Consider the following 24,940-nt stretch of genomic DNA (forward strand, 5'->3'; position numbering starts at 1 on the left):
ACACACGCGTAGCATCAGGTCACATATTTATGTGAATTTTTTTATCGCTATAATCATCCATCTCTGTTGACCATCATTCTAATAAAATAAAATAATAACAAATCTATTATCGAATTCAAGCACCCTAATGCCCCTTTCCCACTGCAGCTAAAAAACGGTAAATTGCCGATTTTCAGCGCAATTTACCGTTTTAAGGCTGCAGTGGGAAAGTGCCAGAGTTGAAATACCGTTTAAAGTTAAATGGTATTTCAACCCGTTTTTAAAGCAGAGTCCTACACGTTAAAATAACGTTTAAGAGGCAGTGGGAATGCCTCATAAACGTTATTTAGCCTCCAGGCAGTCCCAGTGCCTGATGAGAACTAGTAGTTCTCACTTTGTGCATGTGTAATGAGTGCACGTGCATAATAATGAGCCACTCATTACATATGCGCATATGTAATGAGCGGCTCATTATTATGCACGTGCACTCATTACATATGCACAAAGTGAGAACTACTAGTTCCCATCAGGCACTGGGACTGCTTGGACCCCGCATGGACCCCCGCTGCCTCCCCACTGCCCTGCATCCCTGTGCAGGTAAGTACAAGGGGAGGGGAGGTGGGGGCACAGGGCAGGTATGGGGGGTTAGGCACTCTTTACACTTGGGGAGGAGGGATTAGGCACTCTTTACACTGGGGGGGGGTTAGGCACTCTACATTTTACACGGTTCACTGCAATGGGAATGGTACTTAAATGGTATTTAAAACGGTAATCTGCTGCAGTGGGAATGCTAATAACGTTTTAAATACCATTTAAGATTACCAGTACTTTAAACTGGTCTGCAGTGGGAAAGCAGCATTAGGCTTTTCATTGCCCCAGCAGTAGAGAAATGACTGACGATATTTGAGGGTTTTGTGAGATTTGGTGAATGTTATATTTCGGCAGGGCCTGATCGTCAGATCCACCGGTGGCCATTTTGTACTGTTGTTGCAGCCGGCTTTGTGAGCCTCTTTAGCCCCATACACATGGGGGGATATATCGCCGAGCGATATATCGCTCACGATGAGCGATATATCGCTCAGTGTCCCGTTTGCATCAGTGACCAGAGATGGTCGCTGACGAAAAATAAACTGCCGGGGGAGTCCGGCAGTGGAAATCAGCTGGTCGCAGGAGCATGTTCCTGCGACCAGCGATCACTACGGGGGAGGAAACGGGAGTCCCATCACGGGCAATATGGTCACTCAGCGACCATATTGCCCGCGATATTAGATAAAAACGCCCCCGTGTGTACACAGCCTTAGGGACAGTAGGCAATTCTCTCTCTTCACGCTCCAAAACTTAAAGTTGCGTACACACATTGTTAATGATGTGCACGATAACGACCACCGTTAAATATATTTTTGTGTATAACATTTAGATAACCTCTAGTGTGTACGCAACTATATCATTAAATTCGGTTCATAATCAGAACATGGGACACCCTGGAATAGCATAACTAAACTGCTTCAGAACATCATTACATTTATTGAGATTATTAAAACGTGTATCTTCGCTTCGCTTGCAACATATGTCCACGTGCATTGTGTTCTGAAGAAGTTTAATTATGCAAATACAGGGGGTCCCATGTCCTGAGCTTAGGCCAGTCCATCCCTCCTCTCTTCTTGATTCTAACTGGTCCATCTCACCATCCTGGTACTTACAGCTTCAACCATTCTTCCTCCTCCCTAGTCTCCCACTGCTCCATATCTTCTACTTGATTCTCACTGCTCCATTCCTCCTTCCTAATTCTCTCAACTCAATCCTGCATTCCTCCTCTTTGGTTCTATCTGCTCCAACCCACCTTCAAAAGTTCATCCTCCCAGGTTCTCACTTCTCTATCCCTCCTTCCTAATCCTTGATCACCCACTGCTCAGTTCTCTTTCTGCTCCTCCTCTATGGTTCTCTCTGCTTCATCCCTCCTTCCCTGGCCTTGATTCTCACTGCTCAATCCCTCCTTCCTCCTCCCTGGTTCTCTTTGCTCTGACCCTCCTTCAAGGTTCTCTCTACTCTGTCCCTACTTCCTCCTCCCTGGTTCTCTTTGCTCTGGCCCTTCTTCGATGTTCCTTCTCTGCTGTACTTACTTCCTCTTCTCTTCTCTCTGCTGTACCTACTCCCTCCTTCCTGACCCTTCTTCCGTGTTCTCTCTGCTTCATTCCTACTTCCTCCTCCTTGGTTCTTTCTGCTCTGACCCTCCTTCCAAATTCCTTCTCTCTGCTGTCCCTACTTCCTCTTTCCTGGATCTCTTTGCTCTAACCCTCCTTCCAGGTTCTCTCTGCTCTGTCCCTACTTCCTCCCTGGTTCTTTCTGCTCTGACCCTCCTTCCAGGTTCTCTCTGCTCCATCCCTACTTCCTCCTTCCTGGTTCCTTCTGCTCTGACCCGCCTTCCAAGTTCCTCCTCCCAACTTCTCACTGCTCAATCCCTCCTTCCTAATCCTTGATTAACCACTACTCTGTTCTTTCTCTGCACCATCTTTCCTCCCTCCTCATTGGCTCTTTCTGCTTGTCCCTCCTTCCTCTGGTACTGATTCTCTCTTCTCTGGTCCTCCTTCCTTCTCCCTGGTTCTCTTTGCCCTGACCCTCCTTCCGTGTTCTCGCTGCTCCGTCCCTACTTTTTCCTTCCTGGTTCTCTCTGTTCTGACCCCTCTTCCAAGTTCCTTCTCTCTGCTTCCTCCCTACTTCCTCCTCCCTGGTTCCTTCTTCTCTGACCCTTCTTCCAAGTTCCTCCTCCCAGGTTCAGCTTCTCACTGCTCAATCCCTCCTTCCTAATCCTTGATCACCCACTACTCTGTCCTCTTTCTGCACCATCCTTCCTCCCTCCTCCCTGGTTCTCTCTGCTTTGTCCATCCTTCCCCTGGTATTGATGATCTCTGCTGTAGTCTTTATTCCTCCTCCCTGGTTTTTATTTGCCAGTGCCTGATCCTCTTTAGAAGTTAATATATGTCCCTATATATGAAGCATTGATAAAAGCCTAGAATGCCTGAAGCCTGAAGAAATCTTATATATTTTCACTTGTTACACAAATTCTTGAGAGCACCCTCTAGCATTGTTTTGTTAACCTTTTGCTGTCCATTTATTTATTTATTTTTGCAATTCAAACAGTCTGGTTTAAAATTTGTTGTGTTTTTTTTTTTTTATTATTCAAAAATGGTCCTACATTGTATGTTGAACGATGTTAATGTTCTTATTTTAATGTGGCTCAGCATTGGATCTGCTACTAGCGCTAGGGCTGCTGAGCCTGACTAGACTTTGGACCAGAAAGGGTTAACAGACTACTCCAAAATATGGAAATAGCAATGAAAATTACAGGTAGCAGACAGAGATCCCCGCAGGTTCATACTTATTCTTCATTTGTTACATCCCATTGCAGCGAGGTTACACCTCTTTTTCTGGAAGCGGCATACCCAAATGTACCCCCCCCCCCCCCCCCATTTGATCTATTGAGGTAGAGGAAATTGAACCTTCTCGAAAAGCTTCAGAACCACAGATCTGACGGGCTCATCTTGGGCCTTATTTTGGTTCATTCTTTCTGACAAAATCCTTCTTAGATGGACAAAACCATGTGCACTGCAGGGGGGGCAGATGTAACATGTGCAGAGAGAATTAGATTTGGGTGAGTAATTTTGTTTCTGTGCAGGGAAAATACTGACTGCATGATTTTACACTGCAATATAGATCTCACTTTGAAGTAAAACCCCACCCAAATCTAATTCTCTCTGCACAAGTAACACCTGCCCCACCTGCAGTGCACATGGTTTTGCCCATCTAAGAAGGATTTTGTCAGAAAGAATGAACCAAAATAAGGCCCCTTATGATTGGTCAGATAAGCAAACTTTTTATATTATCCATTATGGGGCCATCTTTTCACTTCACGTTAAGTGTGTTTTGTTGTTTTTGTTTTATTACAATGGTGATATTAGTTATACAGCACCAGGCATTGCCCTTGTTTTTTTTCTTGCTTACCCATAAATTATATTATTCTCATTTTTTTTTTTTTAGATTAGCTTGGGTCAGTGCCTGTCAATATTTCCTTTGGCTCCTTTATTATTGCCGTTGTCCTCTTGGGAGCATCTCTCTGTGTCCACCATTCATCATCTTTGGACAAGTACCGGTTCTATCACATTGTCTTAACTTATTGATAACCTTTTAAAAGTCCCTAGAAAAGGTTATTTCAGGTGTAGCTCCTTACACACAGAAATTATGCAATATTTTACGCACAGGCCAAAGGTGCATATGCTCAAAAAGGTGCGTGGCCCTGCGCCTACTAAGCCATTTCCCATGGAATGCCGTTTTTTTTGGGCAGGAACGTGTGTCCCTTCCCTGTTATTCATCATGATGGGGACAAGCCCAGCCCTCAGACAACATGTAGGCTATTCGTAGCCTTCTCCCATTTACTGCTGCTGTTCTGCAGATCAGCGATGAGTGTTCTCCAACCTCCTGACCGCCCGTGGGACACAGCGGTCCAAGGGTGAGACAGAAAAGCAAGACGGTCCATCTGATATCAGGATGGTTGGTCGGTATGTTTTAGTGGTCACTATAATCAGGAGCACAGAGAAAGGAAAGGGCCCTTTCTGGGGGGGCTGGGAGTGCAAAGCAGGCATAACTCTATGAAGCGATGGCCACATCACCGTTGGTGCACTGCTTGAACAAAGCGCCCCCTCCTCTAGCAGGTCCAGGCTGAGCTCTCGATGGACTTGACAATAAGAAAAGAAGTGTAGCTCAGGGAAAAGGGGAAGGGGATGAAGGCCAAGGGCACAGGACTAATTTGCTATGGGGTAAGAAGGTATTCTCCAATCAACGTATAAATGGATTGTAATATATAGTATTGTTGTGGAGGTGCTCCCAGGGAGTAAGGTAAGTACAATTGAAAAAAGGGGTTGATATTCAAGAGAGAATATCAATAAAGAAACTCCCGGGTGGGGCACAACCTTCTATAGTGTTGTGTGTAACAGTCTAAAATATAAACTTTATTATTACTAAATAATAGTAGTAGTAATAATAAAGTTTATATTTTAGACTGTTACACACAACACTATAGAAGATTGTGCCCCACCCGGGAGTTTCTTTATTGATATTCTCTCTTGAATATCAACCCCTTTTTTCAATAAGAAAAGAATGCAGGCATGTAGGGGGTTATTTACCAAGAGTTTTATTTAAAATGGAATGTTGCCTACAGCAACCAATCAGAATCTACTACTAGAATTTATTTAGCATCGTAAGAAATAGAATCTGACTGGTTGTCCATAGCAACATCTCATCTTAAGTAGAACTCCCCATCTTAGTATACTGTACAAACCCCTTATTGTTTTATGACAAATGAGTTGGAGATAAGATTAGTCTTAAACAGTGACGTAACTATGGTGTAGCAGCCCCAGCTGTGGCTTGGGGGAGCCAGTGGTCTCGGGGTGCACTGAAAAATACCTGCTGTCCTATACGAATACACACTTTAGTAGTGGGCGGCGGTGGCTGTGTACTGTAGCTGTGTACCGTAGGTGACAGTCCGACCCCTCTCCCCACCTCCTCTGCGCCTGGGGGTGGCTGGTGCCATTACCCGCACACACTTCCGCTTGTTTCCCTGGTCAGACCTTGGAAGCTGAGGCTGGTGACGGAAGGCTACAGTTTGTCAGCAGACGGGATGTCCTCCCTGTTACGCCGCATGGGCGTACGTCACTCCTGGGGAGCTGCAGCACTACACATAGTGGTGCACAATGGCCCAGGTAACCAGTCTGCACTTTTGTCATAATTTACTAAAGAAGGGGGGGCTCCACAATTTTTTGGGCACGGGGAGCTAAATTTTATAGTTACGCCACTGGTCTTAAAGTAGACAATGGCCCTCCTTCTGATCGGATTGGAATGGGGCGACTTAGGGAGTATTTGGCGGGACAGCGTCTCTGGTTCTGATTAAGCTGCGAGCTTCGCAGCTTACCAAACAAACCAAAATCACACCCGATGCCTCCATAGGAACAAGAAAATTGGAACACAAAACCGAGAATTTGTTTTTTAAAAAGTTAACAAAAGACAAACAAAAAACAATACAGACCTCATGTGTAACTGACCAGCTTTGGAAATTTTATTAATCATAATAGCAGAACAAAGTTTTCATCAATATCAACATTCATCTGATTTCAAGATATTTATTATACAGAATATAAATTTGCAGCTATTTAACAGCAATTAAAGTGCTTTATTCTCTCAGAACACATCCATAATTCTTCCTGGTCCTCGATGCAAAATATACATATATTACAGGAAACAAAATATATTTACAAACTTTAGAAATATTAAACGTTGAAGGGTTCGAACAAATCTCTTTCTCCATTAACATCGACAACACATAATAAAGCTACGGGGAATTTGTTCTGTAATGCGCCGTTTCTGCGCTGTTAAACTCGTCACACAATCGGGAAACGTGGATGGAGTAAATGTACATAATTCCCAACATTTCACCGCGCGTCTTTTACGTTACGCAATGTTTTCCATGTCGCACAGACATGCTGTACCGTTCTAGCTAAATATCGGGAATTAAATTGTAAGCCTTAATGCCTGACGCATAGGCCAAAGTAGTCTGAAAAGCTTGCAATTAAGGTTCTTGTATTCCTTGATCCTGCCATTTTCATACTTCGGGTTCAATTCAATTGTAGGTAATTCCTATGATCTAATCTATGCATAGGATGCAATTGGTGTACCCCAAAATTGAGCATTTCTCTACCACCTCTGTTTGACGGCAAACAAAAATATGCCATTTCTGGGTGAAATTAGGGCAATTTGATATACCGTCGCGGGTGTTCCAATGTCGTTGCAACTGCACAGTGCTGGCATCACCCACAATTGAATTGATCCCTAATATTTTCACCAAAGTATGTTAATCATAAATCAAGGGCAATTACACACATAAATATTTGCACACAAATATTTTTTTCTATTTAAAAGGTCAGACCATGGGCGGCCTTCGCCATCTTGGCCTTCACAGTTGTGACTATTTGGATTTAGGGGAGGGCTTACCCGCCTGTCCATCATTAAAAACTGGTCTAGCTATGGGACTGGTTTTACTGTTATATGGTCATTCCACGCCTAGGCAAATACAGTGAGTATTTAGTCATTTCAGGTAACCTACGTATGTGGTAAACCCTTGCAGTTATCTAAAGCAGGGTACCCACTGGAGGATTAACCGAATTATACATTTACAGTTTAGGCAAACTGGCCATGTTCAATCAAATTATCCCAACAATGGTCTATGGTTAGATAGAAAAGACCAGCGAACCCACGACAAACTCCCAAGGGTCTCTGTTTTTTCCTTTTTGTTTCGGCATCCGGTTGACGTACAACTGCCTCATCCTTGGCAGTACAACTGCCTCATCCTGGGCAGTATTATTGCGGTAATATTAAATACAAAACAAGCTTGGTCTTGTATTTAATATTTTTTGCCCATTAAAGGCAGCGGCCATATCTGGAAGATGAATGTGATATGGCGGCTGTACTTCATGTGTGTTCATTTTTATACGGATGACCCCCTTTGGGCTGTGCAACGGAGTGGTGTGGATCAACGGTCAACAGTGTCTATGTCAACAGTCCATAGATTGACCCCAAAAAGCCAACAGGCACGAGGTCGAGATGGAAAAGAGGTCTACTTGAACAGGTCAACACTGACAAAGGGTCCACAGGAAAAAAGGTAGACATACCAAAAGGTTGACATGCGTTTTCACAGGGTTTTTTTGTGTCAATGTCCACATGACAACCCATTTATTGACGAGCTTCGCTTCCCAATGCTCTATTCCCAGTCAGAGTCCACGTGCATGAAAAGGTCCAACAAAAGGAAAAAATTGTGAAAAACTCATGTCGACATTTTCATATTGCACCATTGGCATGTGCATGCCGACATATGGTGTTGACCTATCATCCACATACCACAACTGAGGCCCTGCACTTAGATCTGCCCATATAGAGCTGTTTATTGCATGCAGGAATAAAGTTCAGAGGGAAATCTGGAACCAACTCCTTACAGAAGGCAGGAAAGTAGTCACATAGGCAAAAACATGGCAATAAAGCACCTTTATAAGCCAATGGCAATCCTTTATATAAGGCAGCATCAGGAACAGGTTAGATTAGGTCTTGCAGGCGGAAAAATCTATTTTCAGCGATCATCTATTTTGAACTGTACGGAGAAACCGCTTTATCCTGACTGCATGTCCCTAGGGGAGCAGATACGGATTTGCGAACTCATTAAACTACCGGGCCAGTGACATATACATACTGTATACAGTCTTCCACACAAAGTAAGACATCGCTAGCAAATATCCCTAATCAAATGTAGACATAATCATGGAACTCAGGCACCAGTCAGGCCTGGTCTTGCAGAAGCCCAGACTAGGCCATCAAACTACCGGGGACTGGGTGTGACAGTAAGGCCGTCCATGGCTGCACCAGTGTTGGACCACAAATTTCTAATCATTCCCAATTAAATTATTACTAAGAGGCAAATTACAATATAAAAAGGAGGATTGAAATACATACTAGTAGTATACATATATACACACATTACTAGATTGCATTACTAGATTGCTGTTTGATTAACTAGATATGAGTAGCCTTGAAAAGTTCCAATGGAAATAAACGAGGATTTCTCCAACCATCTAAAACATGGCGATACAAATACATTTACAGAAACTAAAACAACAACAAAAAATTTAATAAATACTCGAGAAGTGTTATCTGGTTGCAACTTGTGAAAATGGTCAATTACATACCATGTTATAAGGCAATAAATATTTAGAACTTGCCTATGTGGAATGAAACATGAGATTTCTGGCCTACATAATATATGTGTCCTTGTAAAAGTCTGCGGCAAGAAAAAAATACTTCATAAAATGAGGGAAAACGGCCAACTAGCCTTATGACTGCTGCTTGTGCACATTCCTGGCGGCCATTTTAAGATCTTAGCCAACACTCCTATCCATGACAACAAGCTACAGCTTAGTGCCGTAAGGGGTTCTGTGGGCATTGATAGGTTGCGATCTTGTGAGCATTAGATAATCCCACAAAATGGCTGCCTCTACAGAATAATAGAGGCGCACAGCTCTAGATAACTTAAAGTGGTACAGAGAAGCTCCTGAGACTTAAACTTTACCCTGACGCCGGATTTTGGTCGTCCCTGCGTTAACAATGATCATTTTGTGCTATTGAGTACAATGTTTAACTGATTTGCTCCATAATGTGGACACACCATAGGTCACCTGTATTGAATTAATAGCGATATTAATTTCACCTAATAGAATTAGGGGAGGAACCTTCAATCAGGTTAAAAGGCACAAGTTATAAATAAAATAGGCAAATTAAGGCTAATTCTTATTCACGTTACTGTATCTCAGATACTTTACATCGCACACTGGATATACAAAAAGAAGGCATTGTCGAGAGGGGGTTGACATTTTATTTTAACTATAAAGCACAGAACATGCTTTATAATATACTATTTGTTATGTCACAGTATGTCATTTATATTATTTTTTGGGAGTAAAGATTTATTCTCTCACATAAAAGTACATAGGTATTGTTAAAATGGTAAAATGTAATATTTTACTGTAATGGCCCATCTGCGAACCACAACAGGGGTAATGTCGGTAGGCCCCTGAATATATTTCCCCCTATGGATATCGATACTATAAGGGTTAAGATGCAGCTATTACAAACACACACACATGGCCCATACAACATGGCAGCCATTTTGTGAGCGAAATTAATAACTGTGACATTGCATCAGTTCACCAGGAACCTATGACAATTTGAGGCAAACAAAATGGATACCCCTTTCCCCCCACTGCCCCGCTTTGAACAGGACATTGAGAAGACAATCTGAAAAAGATAAATAACTAAAAACATAATTTAGGAAGCAACAAATGACATGACATGTTTTTTTTTCTAAATACACTATTGGTCAAAAACCATTAACACACGGGAACATGGGCACTGGTATTATGTATTGAATTGTGTAAAATTGGACCTAACCACATATTACAAGCATCCTCTCTACCATCACTTACCCTGCCATTGATGGGATCACAGGAAATCCCTAACTAAAGCAAAATTACACTGTACAACGCAACATGCAACATTCAGTCCAGACAGCACCAATCGAATGATGGTGGTACGCCAGCCTGTGTGGAGCCACCATCTTCAAAGGCTGACTTTTCTCTTTTTGCACCAACTCTAAAGTATGCATCTCCAAATGGTCATTTACAAACATCCCAAAGCTTAAAAGGGTCTACATGACTCAATATACCAATGTCAGAGTGCAATTCAGCGAAAAATCTAAATGAGCAAATATTAGTTGACCTGAGGGACCAGTTCATACCTCTTCAATTCTCCATGTGCTTTCTCTTCCAAATCTTTGTGCCTTACGATATTAACAGATGAAATTTAGATCTATAAATGGTCTTTTTTGTAGCAGACTGTGCAATAATATAAAACGGTCGGTCCTGTGGACATCCATACAAAACTGAAGCTTTCATCTGACTTATTCGATATAATACCTATACAAAGTCCCTTAATTTGTGTGTTGGCTTTAGATGTTCTCTCATCTGAAATCCAAAGCCGCTGAAGCGACTCGGTTGGTGAAGGTCTAAAAGAACGTTACCATGTAGTGAAAAATCTTCACACAAATCACAGGTCATAACGAGATTCCCACCAGACAATTTTCTCAACAGCGAAATGTACAACAAACAGCAACTTTCACATCTCTGGACGATCTGTGTATTGGACATTGTTGGCACCTGACAAACATTTTTAATCTATTTACTAGTGATCCGAAGGAACTATAATAAACATTTAATTGGACTCCACTCTGAAGTCAGGCGACTTAAAACCAAGGGTGGCCCAGATATATTCCCTGACTTTGTTTAATCTTGTGTTCATGTTATCAGGTGTTACACGTGGAATTCGACCACTACGCACTAAGAAGATCCGGCTATCCGTCTTCAGGTGTCAAGGAATATAGCCACTACTCAATAAATTCAGACTGTCTGTCTTCAGGTGTCATGGAATATGAACACCACTGTACTTAGATTTGGACTGTCCATCTTCAGGTGTCATGGAATATGGCCACTACTAAGACGATTTAGTCTATCCGTCTTCAGGTGGTAGGGAATACGGCCACTACTGAGAAGATTCCAACTATCGTCTTCAGGGGTTATGGAATATGGCCACTACTGAGAAGATTCAGAGTATCCATCTTCAGGTGTCAGTGAACATGGACACAACTGAGAAGATTCGGTCTATCCATCTTCAGGTGGTAGGGAATATGGCCACTACTGAGAAGATTCAGAGTATCCATCTTCAGGTGTCAGTGAACATGGACACAACTGAGAAGATTCGGTCTATCCATCTTCAGGTGGTAGGTAATATGGCCACTACTGGGAAGATTCAGAGTATCCATCTTCAGGTGTCAGTGAACATGGACACAACTGAGAAGATTCGGTCTATCCATCTTCAGGTGGTAGGGAATATGTCCACTACTGAGAAGATTCAGGAGTATCCATCTTCAGGTGTCAGTGAACATGGACACAACTGAGAAGATTCGGTCTATCCATCTTCAGGTGGTAGGGAATATGGCCACTACTGAGAAGATTCAGAGTATCCATCTTCAGGTGTCAGTGAACATGGACACAACTGAGAAGATTCGGTCTATCCATCTTCAGGTGGTAGGGAATATGGCCACTACTGAGAAGATTCCGATTATCCATCTTCAGGTGTCAGGGAATATGTTCACTACTGAGAAGATTCAAACTATATGTTTTCAAGTGTCAGGTATTATGGATTCTACTGAGAAATTTCTGATTGTCCATCCTCTGTACTGTTCGCCTCTTCACTATCTTCTAGCGTCTCCCCTTTTACAGCCAGGCTGATGACCTTAAGCCACTTTTGTTTCAGTTCCTCGCTGTCGGACGAAAAGCTGTGCACGGACTTGGACTGGGACAATTTGAAGCTATAAGGCAAGTCTACTCCACGGGGTGATTCGTCGACGGTGTAGCCCAGAAGCGGGATAGTGGCTTGAGCTTTTACATCCTGAAAACATAAACCAACAGAGTCATTGATGCATTGTCCACCTACAAATGGCTTTGTTGGGTGAAAATTCTTATGTTCGGCTAAGGCATTCCAACTCAGGAGGGCCTATTTGTGGGGATGCAGTTACAATCCCGGCGGTCGGAATCCCGACCACCGAAATCCCGATACTTTCTCCCTCTATGGGTGTCCACGACACCCATAGAAGGAGAATAAATTAGTGTGCCAAGGGTAGCGAGGCACCGGGCCCACTGTGTGGCGAGCGCAGCGAGCCTGCAAGGCGGGGCAATCCACGTCCTCCCCTTGTCGGGATTTCAGCGGTCGGGATTTTGAACGCCGGGATTTTGAATGCCGGGATTCCGACTGCTGGGATTTAGTACCAATCCCCATTTCTCAATGAATGATAAAACTCGTTGTAAATGATAAAACTCGTTGCGTACGTTATATGGTGCTGGTGTTAGGAGCTGAACACATGTCACCAGTTATCAATCATATGTGACAAGGTTTATCTTTAATGTGACTGAGGAGGAGATGTACTAAGACTTTTAGGGTGGTATTCATTCCTGGTTCAGGACTGTTGGGCCGCCCTGACAGTCGTGACCCAGTCCCGCTCTCAGCCCGCTCGACTGCATCTCAGCAGGTGGGATTCAATGTCCCGCCTGCTGAACGCCGAAAAGGGGGCGTGGTCACGAGATACGGCCATCGATCGTTGAGATACGGCATGGAGCTCGGCAATCCACCACCGTTCTCGACTGTTTCTAGAGATGCCTGTTCAATGCTGTCGGGAAAGACAGCATTGAATAGGCACCCGCCGCTATTTCCCCCTTCGGAAATAGTGGCGGGGGATTGAATACCCCCCTTAGAGTGATTTAGTACCAACCATTCAGCTCCTGTCATTTTGCAGGGTGTATTTGAAAAATGACAGTTAGAGGCTGATTGGTTGGTACTTTATCGCTCTCCACCTTATCATTCCCCAAGTAAGTATATCTGCCCCCAATATTTCGTGAACTACGCATATACAGAATATATGACTACACTGCAACCTGTGAGAGGCTCTGGAACAAATAAGCGCTTATGCACAACTAGATATACATAGGTTAAATATATACATTTAAAATAAAGACAATAAAATGTATGGTCAACAGCAGACTTTGAGACAATTAAAAATAAAGGGGTAAATGTAATAATAATAATAATAATAATAAAAAATAATTTGATGTTTCAATCAAGCACACAGGTAAATGATGCTGTGATCCTGACCTGCACCAGCAGAGGGCAGCCTGTAGCACTGCAGATGCTGTGAAATGACACAGACCAGTGTGCACTGACACAGTTTTGCTGTTAGAGCGTGCAAGGCCCAGGTCAGTGCATGCTGGGATGTGTAGTTCCATAGCATCTATAGAGACACAATAGGGAGTTGTGGCTTATGTGGGATGCTGACATGGAAAGTAAAAAATGATTCAAGAAAAGTTCCTGATTTTCATCCAGGTCAAATGAGAGAAACTTTTTTTTTAACTTACTGTGGACAGGTTAAAAATGTTGATTATATATATATTTTTCAACTGTTGCTTGATCTACCATCCACGTGGACTACAAATGGGAACTTTTGGCAAGCAAAAACCATAAAAAACTTGTGTCAACCATTTCCATGTCTACCTAATGCATGTCGACCACATGTGCTCAACCTAATGGCTGTCTATCTAATCGCACCCCCACCATGCAATTAGAGGCATGGCACAGCGGGGGGCGGGGCTACATTACGCAATTCGCATCATTTGGTTCCATGAATGGGGGGGGGGGGGGGGGGGGGAAATCGCTGGAGACTGGTGGCAATGCAGGGGACTTGGAGGGGGTCAGGTCGGGAGCCTCCTGGGAGGGTAGGCAACACTGCTGTGGATCCCATACACCGGAACCCAATACAACATTCTACAGAACCCAGGCCGATGTACTTTCCTCTAGGACACAACATTATGGATTCCCTGACGCCATGCGGTCCTGTACTTCCTCCTTTTACATGTATGTGAGCGATGCATATCAGTCCTTGCTCGTACCTGTGGTGCGCCGTACATGTATAACACCAGCGACTCCTGCTTCGGAATCACACACCAGACTTTCTGCCACGGCTTCGACTTCTCGTTATACTGAAGAAAGCCGCAGATGACGCTGTTTCCTGAGACTTCTGCCGACTCAATCTGACGAGCAGAGGAACAGATTACATACAGATAACAGCCTACAACAGACATTGGGGCAGATGGATCTAACCACCTACAACAAGAGCGACGAGGCCGCATTCACTACCTGCCTCTCAGCCTGCAGCCAGACAGTGAAGAGCTGTCAGCATGCTGATTAGTGAATGGTTAGAGCTTTCCACCAATCAGAGTACAGCATTCACTACCTGCCTCGCCTGCAGCCAGACAGTGAAGGGCTGTCAGCATGCTGATTAGTGAATGGTTAGAGCTTTCCACCAATCAGAGTGCAGCATTCACTACCTGCCTCTCAGCCTGAAGCCAGGCAGTGAAGGTCTGTCAGCATGCTGATTGGTGAATGGTTAGAGATATCCACCAATCAGAGTGCAGCATTCACTACTTGCCTCTCCGCCTGCATCCAGACAGTGAAAGGCTGTCAGCATGCTGATTGGTGAATGGTTAGAGTTATTCACAAATCAGAGTGCAGCATTCTCTAGCCTGCAGCCAGACAGTGAATGTCAACATGCTGATAGGTGGATGGTTAGAGCTTTCCACCAATCAGAGTGCAGCATTCACTACCTGCCTCGCCTGCAGCCAGACAGTGAAGGTCTGTCAGCATGCTGATTGGTGAATGGTTAGAGCTATCCACCAATCAGAGTGCAGCATTCACTACTTGCCTCTCAGCCAGACAGTGACTGTCAATATGCTGATAGGTGGATGGTTGGAGCTATCCACCAATCAGAGCGCTGATAGTCTTTCACTGTTCTGGAAGCATGAGGAAAGCGGTGGATGGCAGGAGGGGTGTGTAGGGGCCCCAATGCATTGCTTCGTCCATGGCCTACGATGCTGTTAAGAAATCATCAGGATTTGTGTGGTCCCACCAGATCTCCAGTTCCTACCTCCAGTATTCCTTTCTTTCTCTCCTTCTCCTCGCTGTCGCTACAGCCTCGTAAAATGTGGTAACAGTCCTTGCACACCTTGTTCATCTTGTTCCCGTCGTACTCTAGCGGAGCCTTGTAGTCGGAGCATTTCCAGCACACCACCTAGTGGATACATGATGACTTTCTTTGTTTATGAACATTTTTGACACAAGATGAATAAAGTCCCAGCTCTGTTTGGAGCTTCGGCAGGGCCAGATTAACCACGGGGTGACAGGAACGGTCGCCCCGGGGCCCCCACACATCAGGGGCCCCCACACCAGCACTGCTACAGTGGTGGCGGGTGGGTGGCAGGCAGTGGAGTCGGGCGGGGCGGGCAGGGGGTCCTGCGGCGACTGGTCAGTCAGTGGTGGGGTCCCTGTGGTGTATGGGTAGTCAGCGGGGTGGGGTCCCTGCTGCGGATGGGAACTAGTAGCGGTATTGGCAGCGCGGGAAGTGGCTGCTGAGTGTAAACCATATTTTGAAAAGACTGGCCGGCCGCTGATTGGCTGAGAGAATTCTCTCAGCCAATAAACGGCGACCAGTCTTTTCAAAAAAGTCTGTTCAGCAGCCGCATCCTGTCCCGCCAATACCGCTACTAGCTCCCATCCGCCGCAGGGACCCCACCAATGACTGCCCATCCACTGCAGGGACCACACTGCCTCCCGAGCGATGCATGGACCCTGCTGCAGTGCTGCCCAGATCCGCGCTGCCCAGGCACCACCTGCCTCCATCCCAGACTGGGGGGTACATTTTTTTGTCCAGGGCCCCCACAGACCTTAATCTGGCACTGGGCTTCGGTCTGGATGTTTTTGTGTCTGGCGGAAAGTGGACTGTCCTTCTGATGGCAAATCTCATGTACCGTATAATACCACACCACTATTCACTTCCAGCAGCCATGTGTTACAATCAATGTACTTACGGCGTAATTATTGCTAACATGGTTTATGCACTACAGCAGGTAGGGAGCGTTGAAGGGGGGGGGGGGGCTTGCTGCTGGTGGTCTTCTTACTGAGGGCGTCCCATCTACCGGTCACACATACTGAATCCCTAGGGACTACGATGTCCAATTTATACGCCGCTAATACAATGGCTTCAGGACCAATGCAGATTTTATTACGTTCATTGTGGCATGTGGCTTTTTATCCTCCCAAGTGGTCATGTGACCCAGCATCTGTCACATGACATGCTCAAAAGAGCGGGAAGCATTGATAAACTGGCCAACAATGTGGTGAGATCCACGTGAAGTAAGTTAGTGATGCCAGTTTTTTGCCACATATATAGGGGTGTAAATTGTATATGGCAGGCCTATATGTTGAATGTCTGGGTTTTTTGGGGGGTAAAATAATGTAAAATACAACAATATAGTGTAAAAGTAGTATACAGCAACATAGCGTAGAATTAATATACAACGACATAGTGTAAAACGTACAAATCCACAGGCCCGGCAGTGATGTCTCCTGCGTGTCAGCGCATTAAACTGCTCTTTGCACTTCATGCACATGGTCACCTCGTTGTCTCGAATCCACCGGGGGGCCCGAAGTCCCAGCTCTGCACTCTGAAGACCAAGGAGAGAGGTTAGTAAAATCTTGGTGTTGGACCCGTCTATGTTCCATAAAAGGAGATGAAGAAGGCCGACGGCATTATTGGAAATCTCCACTTAAATTTCCCATAACCCCCCACATTTGTCCCTCTCTGGAGTTCCTCCCCTGGAGTTCCTCCCCTGGAGTTCCTCCGCCGGAGTTCCTCTCCTAAACATCTCTAAAAGCTGTCAGGAGGGAAGGATCCAATTGCATTGAGATGATAGCCTGGGATGATTGGGAAATTCCACAGCCATTACATTGTAAACCTTGGACTGCATCCTGTGGCACGATGACTGGCCAGTAGAGGTCCTCAGTACCAGAACTAGGGATGGCCATCGTTGCAATTGCCATCGATGGTTGCAATCGATGGCAATTCTGCAACTGCCCATCGATAGTGCTAAACTATGCAATGGCTGACCATTTTTACATATCGATGGTCAGCCATTGTGTTTGATTGGCCTGTGGGCCAATCAAAACACGGGGCGAGGCTTCGCGGGTGTCAGGGGGGCGGAGCTATGCTCAGTATCCCGGGACTTTGAAAAAGAAAAAAGCAAAACATTGTTTTGCTGTTACATCGATGGAGGTAAACCATCTGGTTCTCCCCCATCGATGGCAAAAGTATTCAACATCGGCCATGAACCATCTATGATTTTGAATCATCGATGGTTGATGGCCATCCCTAACCAGAACCTGGCACGTATAAACAGAAAGGCTGAGGTGATGTGAGCACCATGCGCAAACACACGGATTCTATGGTCTGCACCCGACAGCAAGGCAGGGAGTTTGTTCCGACAGAGATGATAACCCTTAACTGTCATTTTTCAAGCACAGACTGTAACATGGCAGTTAGGAGCTGGTTGACAGGTACTTAATCTCTCCCCACTTTATCTCGCTCTCTCCAATGTTTAACATATATACCCCATACAGACCCCAAAGGCTGGAATGTGATGTTAGTTTGTCATATGGCGCACCATGGTGATAACTAAGATGTCAGAACGGTTGCTATGCTAGTACTGACTATGGGATAGCTGTATTAGGAGCAAGCAAGACCTAAAGATGCCCATACACAGGTCCAACCTGGCCTGTATTCATCCAATTCACACGGATCGGCCCGATATATTGGATGAAAATGATGTCAGAGGCGTTCAACAGCGGGTCTGATCCGATGCGCGTTCACGTGCACATTTGATCAGATCTTGTAGATCACATGTGCAGCAGAGAGCTCTCTCGGCCAATCAGCGACCGTCCATTAATTTGAATGGGAGTTTTGAAATCTCCTGCCCCTCGCCGCTGCTACCGCAGCCTGTTCCCTGCCGGCAGCTCCCCGGGAGTCCTTTCATGCATCACATGTAAAAAATAGGACATCACGTGCCAAATCGACCCCATTACATCAACAGCTACAAAAGGTCGACCTAGTGTAAAAGGTCGACAGTGCTTAAGGTGGGCAGGTTCAAATGGTCAACCTACTTTTTTCTTGTCCCTTCTTTACCAACCACATAAGGTTAAACATACAAAATGGAACCCAAAAATGGAGCCCCCCCCCATGTCATCTATTTTTGTTGATAATTTACATGCCAACATTTTTACTGATCTCCACCTTTTTCATGGGTCTACCATTTCCCTTTTGTATGTGCATGTTGACCACTACACCGAGTCGACCAATTAGCCCACACCCTTTCAGAGCCAATTGGTGAGTTCCTGGCTACATACTGTATAAGTGCCTAGAATGGGCTGTATACAGCAACCAGTGGGTGACCAAGGGGTGGGACTTAGTACCGTGCGTTTCATTGTGTTATGTGGAAAGTCCCATTATGCTGACAGTTACTTGTCAAATAAAAAGAGGAAGAGTGAAAACTCAGCAACTTTCTATGAGTAACACTCACAATGACAGATAAATAGAGAAGCAACGGTCCCCCCACAAGGTGGCGCTCTTACACCAGTGAGCAAGGACATGAAATAAAGCCGTCACCACTTACTAGAACCTCCGGCGTAGTTTCCTCCATTTTTTTGGCGTTGGCGATCAGGAAAGTTTCATTCCTCTGCTGAAATTCGGCAATCGCATTGTTCAAAGCCTGAAGGAAGAGAGAGATACGGATTTATATAGTGTATTACTGCATAAATGGGCCGTTTGCGTATCATCAAGGGCAGTGGGGTCCGGTGTAGGGTTTGGTTGCCACATTACCCAGTTTTGTGGACTAACAAGAATTGCAATAGAAGCGAAGCAAACCTTTTTATTAACCCTCTGGGTGCCAACGTTGCTGTGCCCCCACCCGGCGCCGGTGGCCAGGCTTGCACAATACACAGTGCAGCCTGCAGAGCGCCGAGCCTAGGATACAGAGGGGCTCGGTGCTCTGCAGGCTGCACTGTGCAGTGAGTGCTCCGAGCCCCAAGTCCCGGGAGAAGATGCTGCTGCGCCGCCGACACCACCGCTGGTAAGTAATTGGGGGGGGGGGGGGGGGTGGGAGGCGAGGTGCCGGCGTGCACGAAGGTCAGTCCCGGGCCCCAACATTACTAGTGGCGGCTAAATGTCCTTTATAATATAGCATTATAGATGTCCGCAATGCTAAATGTATTCTAAAGCTTATCATTTAGATGAACGAATCCACTCACCTTAATCCATTCCTCCTTGATCTGTCCGGTGCTAAAATAAAATAAAAAAAATTATGAAAATTTTATAAAAAGTCGTTTTATAGTTGTTTAGGCACATGACGCCCAACTGGGTGCCAGGACAAACAAGGGTGATGCCTCCTTATATGCTTCTGGGACACCTCCATCATTTCAGGCGTGACCCATTACTGCGCTGTGACAGAGAAGGCCGCCCAGGGCAATCCGCGAGTGGCTGGTGGGAATAGCCCTGTAGCGTCTGCCTGATGGCAGCAGGTTAAACATGCCATGGCCGGGATGTAGTTGGCGCTTGACTATCTTCCCTGCCCGCTTTTTTGCTCTGGACAGGTACAGGTCCTGGACAGAGGGAAGGTCCATCCTCTTCTCCGCAGATCTGACTACCTTTTGGAGTCAGCATTTGTCTCTCTCGCTGGCGGAGCCGTACCAGACCAGTATCGAGGAGCACAGTACAGACTCCACAATTGCGGAGTAGAAGAGAAGCAGAAGCTTCTGTGGGATGTTGAACTTCCTCAGTTGCCTAAGGAAGAACAGCCTCTGCTGCGATATTCCAAAAATAGTATCAGTGTTGGGCCCCCATTTAAGGTCCCGGGAAATTGTGGTCCCCAGAAACTTGAAGGAGTCCACACTGTCAGCAATTGTTAGCAGAGGAAGACCATCAGACATCTTCCTAAAGTCCACTACCATCTCAACAGTTTTGAGTGGGTTGAGCTCTAGATGGTTGATGCTATAGAATCGATAGTAAATTAAATGCATTATTTAAATTAGTATTCACCGGATTTATAAAAAGAGAATTGGAAAGTGTAATAGGCAATATTTTATATGTATTTGGGTCAATTCGCTTTCTTTGCAGACCCGTTAGCTCGGGAACTTCCTGTGTACCGGATGTTATTGGGGCGGGATTATTCTGTGCGTTTGGATCCTATTTTTAAATCACTATGTCCGAAATGAACAATGTGGTTTCCCATCTAAAACCATCCGTGACCAGGACCTCCTACCTGGCCTGTAACTCCAGCGTCCGCTCTTTGCCAGAGATCTGGAAGGTGTGCAGATAATCCTCATTGTGGGTCTCCACCACCTTCATTCCATCCAGCCCGATCTTTGTCCGCACCGAGTACTTCGCCCCCACCAGGCTGAACTTGGGAACGCAGTACAGCAACATGTTGTTGAACTGAAAGAAAAGTTCTGAGAACTTAGCACAGTCAGTATGTATTTTAGTATTATGTATATTAGTGCTGAGCACTTTAAAGTGTTAAAATGCGTTAACGCAGAGCTAGTATAAGCTAGTGACCGGACTATACGCAGTGAAGCACAGATGTGAAGAAAAGACGTATATACTGTACCAGGAAGAGGTGTCGCTCCTGGGCTGACGTGTTCCGAGCCGCCAGCTTAAGAATCTGCCCTTCTTTTATAAACTCGTTGGACGGGTGAACAATGTCCGCTTCTTCCCCCAGCATTTCATAGACCATCATAAGCTTCTTTACACTCTCCTGTAACAGAACCACAGACCCAATCCGCTATGAATGCCGGCTTGTAATCTACCGATGAGCTACAAGTCCCAGAAGCCTCTGTCTGCATCAGCTGTTGGACTGGCCGCTGGGGTCCGCAGTTTATTCCACCCCCCCACCCTATCAATGCCGACATGACATATACCATTTACCTACCATTTTCCGGATGGCCGTATTTGAGTGACTCGCCGCAGTGGATATAATGTCCAGGGACTCTGTGAGAAAGAAAGAACCGGTTACCGGGTATTACCGATACGTGATCTTACAGGTGACACCTAGGGTGGCCATTCCCGGGATCGGCGGGATTCCGGGATTTGGCCCCCAAAACACCGGGATTTCAATTTCGGGATTGGAATGGGCATGTGCAGTACCCGGCAGTGCGGCCCTGTACCCGGCAGTGCGGCCCTGCGCAGCGTGATGAGGTCATAAGTCACGCTGCGCAGGCTGCACAGACAGCATAAGACGTGTAAGACGTGTCCTGGCTGGCTCCCGGAGACCCCGCCTACCCACCTGGCTCACGGAGAACTCTCTCCCCCACCCGGCTTCCTGCTCCTGTCCTGGACATGCTGGCTGGCTCCCGGAGACCCCGCCTACCCACCTGGCTCACGGAGAACTCTCTCCCCCACCCGGCTTCCTGCTCCTGTCCTGGACATACTGGCTGGCTCCCGGAGACCCCGCCTACCCACCCGGCTCCCTGCTCCCGGAGACCCCTCCCGGCTCCCCACCCACCCTCCTGGCAACCGGCAACATCACCATGCCCAGCCACCCACCGGGCTCCATGTACGTAAACATGCGGGGTATTTCTTTAAAAAATTTTTTTAGGGAAACCAATCCTGGGATCCTGGGATTGAGCATTTTACAATCCGGAATCCCGGGATTGAAAAAATGCCTCGGGATTGGCTTCCCTAGTGACACCCAATGGCGTAGTGCAGAGGGGTTTGTAACTAATTATTATCATTAGTGATATAATAAGGACAGATTTATGGCTGAGCATTAATCACTTCATAGGAAGTATGAGTTGGCCAACTACGATAAGCTTCTGTTCTGTAAATGTGAGAGATTAAGACACTGCGGGTATATTTACTAAAAATCAAACCAAAATGTACTAATATCGATAGGATGTTCCACGGACAAAATTCCGTATTTGCTATAAAAAAAAAAAAGTCTAAAAGCAGTCGATCAGTTCCATTCTTAATCCACAGCAAATTAGGGATGGTCACTGTTGTGGTCACCATCGATGACAATAGTACAGAGTCATCAATGGCAGCATAATATCTAGAGGATGACCATCAATGTTTTTGACTATCGGTGGTCATCTATTTTCTTTGTCTGACTGGCCCATGGGCAAATCAGGACACGGAGGCGTGGCTTCATGGGTGTTGGGGGCGGAGCTATTCTTAGTGTCCCTGCACCTTTGGGTAAATAAAAAAACCAAACTATTTGGTTATGCTGTGCCATTGATGGGGGAAGGGGGGGGGGGCTTTTGGTTCTCCCCCATCGATGGCAAAACTACATAGACCATCGATGATCATGATTAATCAATGGACGTCCCAATGAAAAATTCACGGCCAAAAAAAACAAACATTAAAAATCTTCAACAAATCATCTGGTGGACAGTGTCTAGGTCGACATTTACTAGGTCAATGTTGACAAAAGATTGACACAATCGAAATGTCGACATGAAGAGCTTTGTGTTCTGCAATTGTAACCATTTGCAGTTTGCAAATTACATTAAATGTCTATACACACTGGGCGATTTTTCCCAGCATGTATGGACAGCGATGACAGGGAAAAGAGCTGCCCCGTACACACCAGTCAGCTTTTGAGCTGACAGCAGCTCAAACTACGAAACTGAGCTGCTTTCAGATCAAAGTCGCCCAGTGTGTACGGGCCTTAGGCAGTGAAGTGAGACCAGATTCATCCAACAGGGCCATGACTCTACAGCAAACCAGAATGTGACCTTACTTTCGCCATCCTTGCGATCGAGCGAGTCTTCTGGTAGCTTGCGGAGATAGTCCTTGAGCAGCATCTCGTATCGCGGGATTCGCTGCACCGGTTCCAGCATATGGTGCTGCAGGGTTAAATTGCCGCATTTGCCTTCTTTCTGTAATAGACATGTACAAATTTAAATTACATATTGCTTACTGTGTACCCAGTTTAAGCTGGACATGACCCAGAGAAGGCTGATCTATGCTATTTTGGCATTTCCTAAAGCTTCCCTGTAAAAGGTATCGCATTGGTTGCTTACTACACGCTGCCACATTTCTTTGAAAGTCAGTCTCCGTTTTCTATGGCAGCTCCCAGTAAGCAAACGACAAAACAGAAAAAAAAACAACCACCACAAAGTACTTTTACTGACCATCACTGGAATTCCCCTTATAAATAGGTTTCTTATGTAATGCGCTTGGTCCACAGCAGCAGCAGCCTCACCTGGATTTCTTCAACGACGTGTTTAAATTGCGCAGAACGATCCAGCCACGCTTTCACCGTTTCCATGGCGTTGTCAAAGTTTTTGACGTACTCCGCGTACATCTTTAGGAATGGCGCCAACTTTTGAAAAATGTCCCCGATCCTCGGGCTGACGGACCTGTCCAATGAAGCAAAGTTCAACAATAAGGATGGACTGAACGTATTCTACAGCAGAGCGAAGTCTTCCCATGTAGAGATTGGTGCAAGCAAAAGGTCGACGGGAACTTGGTCGACAGATGTGTTTGAGTACACAGCATTGCGAACAAGTCTGAATTAGACCCTATGGCCACATGGGATAGTAAATTATGAACCATCAATGAAACAAAATAAATCATGAAAAACTTGTCCTTGTCAAGCACGTTCCCGTAGACCTTTTGCATGTGTTGATCTTCTGTTACTGTCGATCTCGATGCTGACAACTATGTTTAGTTGTCTAACTAGTTGAGTTCGACCATTAGTGGTTGACATCGCTGATCAGATACGGTTTATGTATATGTCAGAGAAGCACATCTGTCCTACAGGTTCTGCCTTGTAAATGATCGGGAGCCGAGGCACACTGACTGCACAAGTGTGCAGTGCATTACTGGGAGTTGATTAAGTCCCATAACACTTTGCACAAGAGGGCAGAGGCTGAGAGGTTTGTGCTGAGCTCTGATTGGTGGAGCTCATTACATGCTTCTCTGGCCCATGGAGGACAGCAGCAGCAGCCTAGTCATGGGAGGGTTTTTAGTCAGAGGCAGCACTGGGACTGTGAGGTCTCCTACAGTCCTACAGAGTAAGGTGCAGTGGGACAAACACAGGCTTTTCATGTGGTATGTATGTATGTATGTATGTATGTATGTATGTATATACTGAATCAGGCCTTATATCAGAGATGTCTGATTCCAAATAATTAAAACTTTGTGTTTTGTTACCAAATGTAATATACTTTATATACTGTATACTGCATCTTCCCTGGGTCTCGGTGCGGTCAGGGATCAGCTGCATTCTTATGAATAATGGCCCAGCCCAGATATTCCCTGTGCTCTACTCTGAAATCACAATTTAGAACCGAGCTGCCAGATATCGTTCCCCTCTGCGTCCTCATCGCTGCAAAGTTATTACATCACGAGTTGAGCTCAGGCCACAAATCCTGATTGTTCAACACCTCCACCCAGGGAAGATCCCAAGTGCCGCTGTGGAATCACACTGGTGAAACTCAAATTTAACGTTGCAAAACTCGTCTTGTATGTCACAAAGTTACTGGACAGCTATGGTCGCGGCGTGTTTGGGAGTGGATTAGCTTGGGAACCCCCTCGAAGCAGAAGCCGCAATTCATTTCAGCGGCACAGCCACTGTGATTGGACTACAAGTTGGGATGGTGTGACCCACATTACGCCACTTTGTTGGCGTTACCTCATCAGCCAATCAGAGTACGAACCCGCCACTGGGCAAATTCAGGTCCACATTAGAGACTTGTACCACATTAGTAGATCTCTCAGTTATACGTGTTCCGTCTACCTATTCATGTAATAACGATGGCATAACCACCACAATTACCTATTGTTATAAGCCCTTTTGATCTCTTTTGTTTGCAAAACCGCACC

At 45.5% G+C, this 24,940-nt stretch overlaps 1 protein-coding gene across 4 annotated transcripts in view; it reads right to left on the reverse strand.

Annotated features, from left to right (window-relative positions):
* Window positions 1-11,187: 11,187 nt before the first annotated feature.
* FGD4 (FYVE, RhoGEF and PH domain containing 4) overlaps window positions 11,188-24,940 on the reverse strand; it is a 92,581-nt gene continuing 78,828 nt past the window's right edge. For all 4 annotated transcript variants that reach the window (XM_083181316.1, XM_083181315.1, XM_083181318.1 and 1 more), the window contains exons 7-17: window positions 23,316-23,472; window positions 22,851-22,989; window positions 21,042-21,100; window positions 20,721-20,867; window positions 20,376-20,548; window positions 19,366-19,396; window positions 18,732-18,827; window positions 16,605-16,730; window positions 15,155-15,298; window positions 14,121-14,261; window positions 11,188-12,072 (exon numbers count right to left, since the gene is read on the reverse strand). In XM_083181316.1, coding sequence (XP_083037442.1) covers window positions 11,827-12,072; window positions 14,121-14,261; window positions 15,155-15,298; window positions 16,605-16,730; window positions 18,732-18,827; window positions 19,366-19,396; window positions 20,376-20,548; window positions 20,721-20,867; window positions 21,042-21,100; window positions 22,851-22,989; window positions 23,316-23,472 — 1,459 coding nt within the window. In that variant the 3' untranslated portion in view covers window positions 11,188-11,826. The remainder of the gene's footprint in view (window positions 12,073-14,120; window positions 14,262-15,154; window positions 15,299-16,604; window positions 16,731-18,731; window positions 18,828-19,365; window positions 19,397-20,375; window positions 20,549-20,720; window positions 20,868-21,041; window positions 21,101-22,850; window positions 22,990-23,315; window positions 23,473-24,940) is intronic.

The sequence above is a fragment of the Crinia signifera genome, chromosome 4 (assembly GCF_055691185.1).
Source record: "Crinia signifera chromosome 4, ASM5569118v1, whole genome shotgun sequence".
NCBI classification, from domain to species: Eukaryota; Metazoa; Chordata; class Amphibia; order Anura; family Myobatrachidae; genus Crinia; species Crinia signifera.